Source organism: Spermophilus citellus (genome assembly GCF_964194105.1).
Source record: "Spermophilus citellus genome assembly, chromosome: 15".
NCBI lineage: Eukaryota > Metazoa > Chordata > Mammalia > Rodentia > Sciuridae > Spermophilus > Spermophilus citellus.
In genome coordinates, this window is record NC_138195.1 from 1,322,092 (window position 1) to 1,333,591 (window position 11,500).

General features: G+C 41.2%; 2 protein-coding genes across 2 annotated transcripts in view; both read right to left on the bottom strand.

Moving 5' to 3' along the window:
• Nucleotides 1–10,113, bottom strand: part of LOC308634171 (transport and Golgi organization protein 1 homolog) — a gene marked incomplete at its 5' end in the record, with an annotated part of 43,517 nt that extends 33,404 nt beyond the window's left edge. Inside the window, 4 exons of the mRNA XM_081267796.1 lie at nt 2,091–2,194; nt 4,368–4,571; nt 7,164–7,235; nt 10,002–10,113. Coding sequence (XP_081123922.1) covers nt 2,091–2,194; nt 4,368–4,571; nt 7,164–7,235; nt 10,002–10,113 — 492 coding nt within the window. The remainder of the gene's footprint in view (nt 1–2,090; nt 2,195–4,367; nt 4,572–7,163; nt 7,236–10,001) is intronic.
• LOC308634648 (transport and Golgi organization protein 1 homolog) lies at nt 6,088–6,999 on the bottom strand (the record flags this gene model as incomplete). The annotated part of the gene is made up of 1 exon (XM_081268642.1): nt 6,088–6,999. The coding sequence occupies exon 1, from the start codon at nt 6,970–6,972 to the stop codon at nt 6,088–6,090; it is 885 nt and encodes a 294-aa protein (XP_081124768.1). The 5' UTR covers nt 6,973–6,999.
• Nucleotides 10,114–11,500: the final 1,387 nt, after the last annotated feature.

Consider the following 11,500-nt stretch of genomic DNA (forward strand, 5'->3'; position numbering starts at 1 on the left):
TTGTAAGAGAGTGACTCATGCTAGGAAATACTGGTGTACAGGCCTCATAACTACTCGTCAGGGCCACAGTAAAGAAAATAACTAGCAATGAGTGAGAAACAGCCTTCCAAGGTTTCTTCTAACACTAAGATTCTACTAAGATTCCATTGATCAATGAATCTGATTGGTGCACATCTCCCAAACACATCAGAGCCTATTACTCTCCAGTCCTATCAGATATCATACTACTTGTTTAAGATTTTACATTGACTTGTTCATAATTTTTGCATATATTTGTTAAGTCCTTTTCTTAAGGCTTTCAAAAATCACAATCATGCCTTACACCTGTTAGACTCTTTTAGTCCTCGAACAATGTCCTGTATATACTGGGCCATCAAAATGCCTTTTTGAAATCTCCTTTCAAATCAGTCTCATAACATTGTGCCTCTTCTTTGCCACTCACGTCTATGTCTTACCTATCACCGTACAATCACTGACCATACCTGCACCACATTCGTGTCCCCTGACCTAGACCTAGAGGAGGGCTCTGTGCATACCTAAAAATATGAATAAAGAAATCCTTCCCATATCGTGAGGCTGTTAACTTTCCAAGTGATGCTGATTCATTCTGATAATCAAATTATGACTGTGGAAGACTGCTTTAATCACTGGAAATATCATTATTCTAACTGCCTGGCTTGTACATACCCCTTACCCAGGTGGCTGCCACCATCATGAACAAACATGGAGCCAACTGAAAAATGATTTGTTTCTCCCCACCACATCTTTTCCACCCTGGTGGTCTTTCCTCCCCAGGTATTCATTGTCTTTATACCACCTTCTGACTGCCTACATGAGAATTAGGGGGTGCGTGGGGGTAAAACCCTTCAAAATGCCAGACACCTCACCAGACATTTTACCTTGTCAAATCATTTAATTCTTATTATTGGAGTAAGCATTATCTACATTGTTCAGATGAGGAAAACTTTTTTCAAAAGTTTAGTTATTTGCCCAAACTTCTAAATGATAACCTTGGGATTTGAAACCAGATCTACCTGGCTTCAAAATCTATACATTTTACAAGGAAAACAAGAACATCTTTCTTACACAAGCCTTGAAATAACACAACCTACAGGAAACAACTTCAGTTGAGGAGGATTACTGTCACAATGGCCCTAGGACCATCTTATCCTCCAACCTCTAAAAGCTTTCTCATTCCTATAATTAAACTCTAAAAGTCCAATATCAACAAATACCAATGGGGGGGAGGTAAGTCCTAAAATGCTTAGATAAGCTTCTAGACAGATTAAATGTCTTGTTTGGATCATGATTTTCTTTAGAAAGATCAGCCTTAAGGGACTCTTTCTAAGAAACAGATCTAACCTGATTCCTTTCATTCTTAAAACTTTCTAAGGATCCCCACTATTAATGGTCTAATGCTACTTTGGCTCATGACTTCCTTTAAGATTTGCTGACCTCTCCAACAGGCCCATCCCCCTCCAACTTCACACTTTACAACACCAACTATTCACATTCTCCTGCCCTCCCCAAATATCCTTTTCTCCATGTTTCCATTTCTCTGAACACATTTCTTCTGACTGCCAGCTTCCCCCACCACCCTCCACCCCAGCCTGTCTAATCAACAACAAACCACATGTCAGACTCCTGTTTGACCTTTGCCTGTGTTTCAAACACATCTCAACTACTTTCTGACCTTATTGATCACCCTTCCAACCATAATAAATGCATTTATGGACAATAATGTTCTACCATTGAATAAATACCTCTCTTTCTGCCATTATCTTACTGTGTTTCAAGTGAATGCTGTTATCTCCCTGCCAGAATGAAAGGTTCTGAGGGGAAGAACCAAGTTTTTACAGGTGTGCAAATGTCCAGCCTTGGTAGACAGCAAATCTTCCTCATGTGCTAAACCAAGTAGCCATTAAAGCCACACCCCTATGGCTTTTGCTTCAGGAGCTATCTACTCAAAGGGTCAGGAGTCATTTTCATAAAGACATTTTAAGTTCTTCACTTCTCACTTCATGACCAGAAGCCACTTAAAAACTAATAAATAATCAACATTCTAATTGAAGAAACTATGTCAAACTTACCATCTTAGACAAATAAAGCAAGAATGAATATAACAAGAAAAGTATGTTGTCCAAAAGGGTGGCATCTGCTGGCTCTTCCACCGTACCTTCTGTTATAAATAGCTCTAAAATTGAAAGGGGAAATGGCTATTTTATTTTATGCTATAGAATAAGAATTGTCTCTCTTCAGTTTCAATATTCATCGAGTGTTTCACTAAATATATGAGTCACAGTGCCTGGAATATGTGGCTCTCCTAAAGACAATTAACACAGAGAAGAAAACTTCAAAATCCTAATTAGAGCTTTCAGACCCTTCAATTATAAAATGAACAATCTCCAGTCTACTCTCCACTACTTCCATGGCCATACAACTGCTACGAGAACAATATTTACTCAAGGAAAATTTTTAAAACCAGAGATATATAAACAGGGTCACATTCAACAAACATGGATTTAGTGCTGGTGAAACTTTGTGTTTAAAATTTTAGGAAAGCTAAAAGAGAGGGAGTCTTGGTTTGTAGATTTGCAGGTGGAATGAGCCAAGGATTAACACAGTATCTGGCACCTGGCAGAGATACTAAACAATTATTTATTGAATGGACAGATGACAGCTATTTAAAAAGAACACAGTAATACCAAGAGAGACTAAAGGGAATTGGGTACAGACCTGCATTGAGGCTCTGTGAATGAGGCAGAATTCCAGTTAGACCTGAGAGCTTGTAGAGGTGGAATTTCAGTATGAGTTACATGAGCCTGGGGTATGTTTGATTAAACAGCAGGAGTCCAACATGCAGTTATTAAGAAGTTGGACCAGTTGCCTCTAAGGTCTTTCTCAACCCTGAGATTCCATTCACTTCTATTTTTTTAAGCTTTTGCCTATTTTTTTTTTTTTTTAGTTTTTGATGGATCTTTATTTTATTTATTTGTATGCAGTGCTGAGAATCAAACCCAGTGCCTCACATGTTAGACAAGCGCTCTACCACTGAGCTACAACCCCAGGCCCTCCATTCACTATTGGTCTATGAATTTGACTGCTGGTGAAGTCTGCCCCATTGGCTCAGCATCTCAGCACCTGAGACACATTAAATGACATTTGGGAAGATTTTACCTATAAAGGTCATTGACATCATTTTGTGGTGGAACCTAAAAGGCCAGGGAAATAATTCATTCTTAATTTTGTAAGCCAAGTTTTCCCTAATCTTGAAAGTTTTGGAGCATGAAAATAACAAATCTTAATGGTGTGTGATTCATTTTCAGAACCTTATGGAGTTAAAGACAGTTCAGAAGTCAGTAGTGTTCATATATGGATGCAATGTCTTCTGGAAAATGGGAGAACTGATATGTTATTCCTTCTCAAATTAACTGAATCCCCCCCCCTTGCTATGAGTTCTCCTACACTCTGTGTGTGCAGATGGTGGGGGGGGGGGGTTCAGATCAGTGCTGCCAAGCCCTTCACTGGTGCAGGATAATGCTATAGCTATGCTTACAGACCAGAACCTTTAAAAACACAAAATACAGTAATTACGGCTTTATAGCACCATACTGGATGGATAAAATAAAACAATTAGTCATCATCTAATTTACTGATAAAATGAGAGTGAGCAACACAAAAGTAGAATGCTGTTGCTGCCATCATTGGGGATTTTTTTGAAAAATTGTTTCTCATCTCCCACTGGATACTGTGCACTATGATGAAGTATTCATAAGTGTCAGTCTAAAATGGATTGCAGTTCTGTACTGTTTCCTGTAAGTATATAGTATAAAGATCTGGACCATTGACTGCATTTGAAGAAGTTTAATTACCATGTCCAGGAAACAAGTCAAAACAGGACTTGAGCTATATTACATTCCATTTAGAAGAAAAGGGAAAAAACACAGAATTTATGAGACTATGAACAGTGATTATTCAAGCTAACTTGTACCAGGCCAGACTTTCCTGGAAGGCCTGCTAAACACAGATTGTGGGTCCCACCCCCAGAGTTTCTGGTGCTGTTGGTCTGGTTGAAAACTACAGTTTTAGAGCATAAGGCCTTTGAAGAATAATATTTTAGTTGTAAATGGTTTACACAAGCTAGTCATAGCTAAACATTTGCTTTTAGGTGAGTTACAGTCTCTGGCCTATTTTTGATTTCTAGTCATCTTTATTCTTGCTTTTCTCTCACTTAAGAGATTTTTTTTTTAACTCACATGTACCTATATCACTCTCTGCTCTATTTCGTACCTTTGGCAACAAATATCCTTGAAAGCCTTCATTATGGTAATGCCTCTACTTTGTAGAGAAAAATTGGCAAGCTTTACCTGGGTCTACTTTCTCAGTATTTGGGATCTGAGACACTTCTGAGACACCCATGTCCTCAGTCACAGGTTGACTCAAGAGGCTGGGCTCTTCAGGATGGTTCACATTAAAATGATGATTCAGGAGGCAAGGCTCTTCATGAAGGTTTCTATTAAGATGATTTGTGTTCTCTTTAGGAAAATCATCTTCATGGGGTGGCTGCATCTCTACAAGGGAGAAGAATGCATTGAGCCAGATGGATGATACTATCTACCCCCACTTAAGCCCAATGATCAGCACTCCCCCTCAGCACACAGCTCCAGATACCTCAACACTGCCCTCCATGTCCTGGCATGCGCCCATGAGAACAACTGGGCAAGGATACGGGAGGGTTAATTGTTTTCATCCCATTTAAAGGATGACTGAACTATACAGTCAAATTTATAAAGAAGCCTTTAATCCAAAGTATTTAATAAACAAATACATTTATGATAGAGGCTTCAATAACTTACCTTCCCTTGGCAAACCAACATACACCCACATGAATAAATGTGCAGAAGAGAATTCTGGTCCAGAACAAAAATGTGAAGTGTCTATTCTGCTCAGAAATAACAGGAACTCTGTCATCTAAAAGTGTGCTGGTCTCAACGAGCCAGTATAGAGAAGGGAATTCCATAAGTCTAGCTTGCTTAATGTGCCTTTCAAATATGTTCAAAGTAACCTAGGAGCCAAATGGTGAACCTATCTCCTTCCTGAGCTCAGGACATAGACCAATAGGATCCAGAGCAAAGATTATCTCTTTACAGCTTAATATTCTACCCTGAACATTCACTTGCACTTTGCATTCTTATCCAAAATATATCTGCTTTGATTAAATGTACAACTGTTTTCTTTCCCCAATTATCAGGTAAAATTAGCACTCTTGGGAAGTAAATTTTCCAATGGCTTTATGTCCTTCTGGAATTCTTATCATATACTCTCAGTTGAAATATTTCATTTTGAAAAACAATGGATAGAGATGATCAAATATGAAACCAAGGAAACAGAAAGCTTTTATCAGGATATTGGCTCATTGTCAGTTTGACAAATATTTAATTGAAAGGCTTCTATGTGTCAAGCACTACATTACAAGGCTTGTCATCCTGGTTCCATCCTTGATTAATATGAATGCAAGGACCTTAGAACCCAGTGGAGTAAATCCAGAATAAGTGACCTCTCCCCCAAGAGACTGGAAATAGCATGGTATCCACAAAAGATAAATGCTGGGGAGGGGAATTCAGGCAAGCTATCCATTAAAAGTTATTCTAGGGCTAGGGTTGAGTGGTAGAGCACTTGCCTAGTGCAGGTGAGGCACTGGGTTTGATCCTCAGCACCACATAAAAAGAGATTAAATTCTAAAAAAAAAAAAAAGGTTATGCTAGTCACTCCACACCCACGTGATCTAGTACAGGTATTTTATGATTAAGAAATTATGTTTAATAAAGCCCTTTTATAATTTTAACATAAAATGTGTACTGTTAACAGGTCTACTTTTGTGCATTAGTTTCTCATTTATATCTTTCTCTTTAGCTTTTTATAAAATTTCTTTTTGAACATGCTAACCAATCCCAACTGTCCTAAAGGGAAAAAAAGGAATAAGCAATGTCCTTTCATGCTCTAGCCCAAAAGAATGAATAAAGGAACATATGGGGCTCCTGAGTTAGCCTTCTTTCTCCTTTAGGCACATGGAAACTGAACAGAACTTTACAATAATATCTGGAAGAACAACTCCTTTTCTCCAGCCCAAGCCGCAGGCAGGTATTTACCTTCAGCTTTAGCCCAGATTTCCTCTAAAGGAGGCGCTGTTATCAATGGAGCAGTCTCCTCCACTGTGAAGTGCTTGTACCTCACAAAATAGATCAAGTCTTGGATATCATCAAGCACTGCAGCCTCTTCAAATATGTTACTCTCCTTTATTCCTATGTCTGTATTATCATTCACACGATTATCAAGCATTTGCTCTGCTACGCTCAAAATGTGTGACTCAGAGGCACGGAAGACCTTATCTAGAACTTTTTCCAGGTTATAGGGCAGGCTCTCCTGCTGTGCTGACTTCAGCTTTAAAGACATTTCTTGCAACATGGCTTCCAGTTCTTGGACATCAAAGTACTTCAGGAAGCCTTGCAAGGACTTTTGTTCTGTAAAGAAGCTGTGGATTATGGGCAAGTCTTCCTCCTGATCGCTAAGCTCTGGCTTTAGGGCTATATGTGGACTCTGTGGGAATATATCATCTTCAAAGTCTGCAGAAGCAGGACCCTGGCTTTTTGCGTCCATGATATGCCCTATGTCCTCAAGGTCCTCTTTTGAGATTTCTTTTCCAGTTGCCTTTTCTGTAGACCCTAAAGTGTTTAGATGTTCCTTAGGGTTTTCTTTTTCAAGATCGTCAGAATCTTTATCCTGAAATACTTCACTTATCCCTGAAGTCTGAGTGTTTTCCTCGTCACTTATGTCAAAGAGTCCCTGGGCTTCCTCATCTGCCAGAGGACTTTCCTCCTTTCCCATTTCCATATCATCTCGTTCCTTGTCCATGATGTCTACCCTTTTGGCTGTGGTTTCAGTTTTCTTAAAAATCTCCCAAATTATACTCATTTCTTGTTTGTTTTCTTTGGTTTCTAGATCAGGATTGATAGTCTCTAAAATTGCTTTCTCAAGAACATGCTGGTTAACATTCTGAATCCCAGAATGTTTTTCTTTTGACTGTTTTCCATTTACAGCATTTTCATCCTCTAGTAGTTCTGGTGATACCTCTGCAAGTTTATAGTAGACATATACAGGGTCACCTTTTTTATAATTCACAAAACGACAATCTGGTCCTCTGAAATCTTCAAGAGCTTCACCTCGATACATTAACACTGTATATAAACATTGAAAAAAGAAAAACAAACATTAGGATTTGATTTTTCACAGTCTATATTGACTCATCAGGAAATATGAATCCCACTATGAACAAAAATCAAGTTTTTCCAGTACTCTCTGGAATCACTTTTAATTCACCTGCTCAAAGTATCTAAAATCCTTAGAGATTTTATTGCTATAAAATACAATACTCCCTGCAATTAGACAAGGGAAAAGGAAGCTTCTCTATTTTTCTCTGTGCTGAGAAATAAAAAGCAAAGTGGCTACCACCAACCATGGCTGGTTTCAGTGAAACTCTTGGTTCTTGCAGGCCTCAATTTTTTTCTGTTTCATAATCATAAAAAGCTTCATTTTGCAAATATGTAAATCCAAGTGTAGACACGGACAGGCTTAAGTATGGCTTCATGCAGAGGTAATAGGGAAGAGGTTAGAATATCCAGGAACCCCCAAGGGGTTAATTAACTTGAACTAACCGATAAAAGACATTACCTTTAAGTGGCTGCAAGTGCTACCATGCAGCCGTAAACACTGTCAATTTCATTTGCAGCAGAGTTGCTGTCTCTGTGTTCAGGATCTGGGTAAATTACCAGGAAATGTATTTTCTCTGAGCAAATATTGTTGACTATATCCAACATTAAGATTGTTTCAAAACATCCTCATTCGTATTTTTTTTAATAAACAAAATCAAAAGTGGGTATCCTATCTGACAAGGAACAAGTTTAACCATGAGAAAAGGTCAGGCAATACCTTCATGCTTACAATGCAGGACTAGAATCACAATTGATCTAGAAACTGGTAGAAGCAACATTTTTCTTTTGGTTGACCAAATACAGTTTCTGATTTAAGACGAAATGGACAATAGATGTATGTAAAAAGCACAAAGAAATGGAAATAACACTTTTTCTAAAAGCCAATTAGCAGTAAAATACACAAGAATGTGTGTTTTATAAAAATATATGTCTGAGGAACAAACACAGATTTGGAGAGGGTAACTTGTTTTTTTGAAGCTAAAATAGGACTATTTTCAGAACTCTCAGCATCCTAATTCATATATAATTAAGAGGCCAAGTTGAAGGTGAGAGACAATTTAAAGTGGGGAATTCTCATCACAAGTGGAAATGGCAATGTTTCTCTTGTTCCCCCTTAGGTCATAGAGGATTTACAAATCAGTAATATATTAGGTGATAACATAATGCATACTATGGAGCACCTATTTAGTTCTTTTTTTTTTTTTTTTTGGAGCACATATTTGGAAGGCACACAAGGACACCTGACATACACACCTCACTACTTCCTACAACACAACACAGACCCACCTGTTGTGTTTGGTCACATCTGTTTGGACACAGGCCATTTCTCAAATTATGTTACCCCACTGAACCTTACCAACAACATGTCTTAGTACTGAGGAAGCATCAGTGATGAGATTGTCCAGGTAGCCCACGTAGGATAGTGCTCGATAGCAAAGAATAGCAAAACTGAAAGGAAATATCATGGCAGCTGCTTTGCTTTTCTGAGTGTTTATTTACTCCAGCCTTAGGGTTACCTCTAGGAACTGCTTAACATATATTGGAGACATCTTTTTTCTTTATTGGAGTGGAACAAACAATTCAAATTATAAAATTTGTTTTTGGTAACACCAATTTAGGCATAAAGAGCTCAATGGTAAACTTCTTGGCCTTTTTAGCATGAATATTTTAAAATATGTACTGCTTACAATTTATGGACAACACGGTCATCAAGTTGCAAGGTTACTAGAAACCAAGCGGGAGGCCATAAGAAGTATTCTGGGCCAGTAAATATATAGAGGAAAGAGGTTCCAACAACATTAGCGACTGAGTCTAAAACTGAATTGGCTTATAAAAATCTTGGAGTATTTATTATTGCTATTGCAACAAACCTCTTCATCTGAATCTGAATGGCTACATCCTCCCCACCGCCCACCTCCAATCCAGGACTGGGAAGCAATTCTGTCCACTTCCTGCGCACAGAAGAGGCTGCAGTTGCCAGGTGGCCGGTGCAGATCCTTGGCCTATTTCAAAAGCAAAAGATTATTGGCCCACCTGCTACCCTACCTCAAATATGAAGGGAGGCTTCTATGCACAGAAATGACAGGATTGAAGCAGAGTCGGCCGAGACCTCGGAACACATTGCGTGCCTGGACTCGGTGCTCTTCCCAAACCTAAACTCTATTCCCTGTTAAAAGGCAAAACCAGCCCAATCCCCAGTGCAGCAAAAGGACGAAGGGGCCAATGAGCCTTTCCCAAGGAGCCCCACCATCAACCTGCCGCTGGGATTAAGGCAACCGAGCCCTGGAGAGCATCTGCCCTGATACCACACCGGCCCAGGTCCCTGTGGAGGGGGCAGAAAAGCACTCTGCTACAGCGTGAGGAGCCCCGGGCGCGCAGCGCACAACCCCATCACCCACTGAGATCCTAGGCGAATCCTGGAAGGGAAGAAACTGAGAGCTGTCCCTGGGGAATCGTGTTTCCCAACCCCGCCTCAGACAGTAGAGAAACATAAAATGCTGGCAACAAGTGGGAGTCGAAGCCCCCCGCAATCCGAGCGGGCTGGCCGGGGCTCCGGCAGAGCCGGAGGGGACACACGCAGGGTCCCGAGGCTCTGTCACTCCTGCGCCCCACCCGTCATCCTGCGGCCCCCTAGCCCAGCCCGCGGGGCTGGGGACCAGGGGATCAGAGCCCCATGTGGCCCCAAAGAGCCACCGCGGAGACCCCTGGCCGCCCGCCCGCCTGCGCACTCACTGCTGCATTCATCGTCTGCACAGAGTTTGTGCTTCGGGTCCGGTTGGCCCAGCACTCGCCAGGTAGGACAGAGCACGAACAGCCAGAAGAGCAGCCCCCGCACTGCAGCCATGTTGTGGTCACCTTGGGAGCCTGTGACGCGGTGGAGGCGGGGCTCAGGGGGCGGGTGGGTAGCGAAGCGCGGAGGGGTGGCGCCCAGGAAGGCTTAAGCCTTTCCCGGGTGACACGTCAGCAGGGATATCTGGGGGTCGATCCACAGACTCTACTGGAGAACACAAGGAGCCAGAGCTCCATCCTTCTCTAGTGGAGACTTCTCCTCAACTGAAGACCTTCTCCTCTAGTCGCTGCCTTGGCAACTAGGACTCTCCTTCTCGTCCAATCACCTGCCTTTGCTTCTGTGCCCTCCCAAGTGACCCTCCGCGTGATGTCACCCACCCATCCCCCCCCACTCCGCCAACTGGTCCTTTCTGGCTTTCCTCAACATCTCATTTCTGGTCCATCCTGAACTAGCCCACTCCACCATCACTCCCATCCCCCATTCCTGATCTGGTACCTCCTTTTCTGAACTACCAAATCCCACCCCTGACTTGTCATAGCTAGTCTATGGTTCCAGGCTCCCTCCCCTTCAAACTCCTAAAGGTTCCTTGAAGCCCCACCCCAAGATCCCTCTGATTAGGAAAGGGGAAGGTGAATGGAACTGTGAGTGAGGGTGTAAACTGGAGACAGTGGCCTGCTTTATTTTTTAAGGCGGGGACAGGTGGGGGCAGAGAGATGGACATTAGTCTTTGGGCTAAGATCTTGAGATTCTTATCTTTATCCATAAGGGAAGAAATCATTTTATTCAACAGCATATTTTTAACTTTCATTTTGTGCTACCATTCATGCCAGACGCTGGACAAAGCCCTAGCATGGTGTGGGAGTGGATGAAAATCAAAAGACAAGATATCTGGTCCTGGTCCGAAAAAGTCCACAACTTAGTGGGAACCAACTGACAAAACCTATTGTCAGAGAAGAAAGCTAGTAGCTAACATAGTAGTAGGTCCTATTCCAATCCTTATTTTAGAGTAAATTGAGGCAGTCACACGTCCAGTTAGTAATGGAGCTAAGTTTCAAGCCCAAGGAGTAGACTCCTTTTTATCACAACCTATCAACTAACAAGCAATTGTACTTTCTGACAAGAGGAACAAAATATGATTTAAATCATAATATAGCTGAATTACTGATATGTACAGTTAAGGGTGGGGGGGAAGGCACAAGCTAGCCAACCCAAGGAAGAGTGTCTGCAATGCTCCCATCCTGGGTGGAGCCATTCTCATTTGTCTGTGACCAAGGGCTTGTTACTATAGTCTCTGCTAAGGTTATTCATCAACCTCCAACAATGAACCCATCAGTTGTTTCCCCAAATTAACTGAATCTTTAAAACTTAGAGAAAAGAATGTAATCCACCATGTTCATAATGTTAAATAAAGAAAACGATGGAAAAAAGGTGTGCACAAACA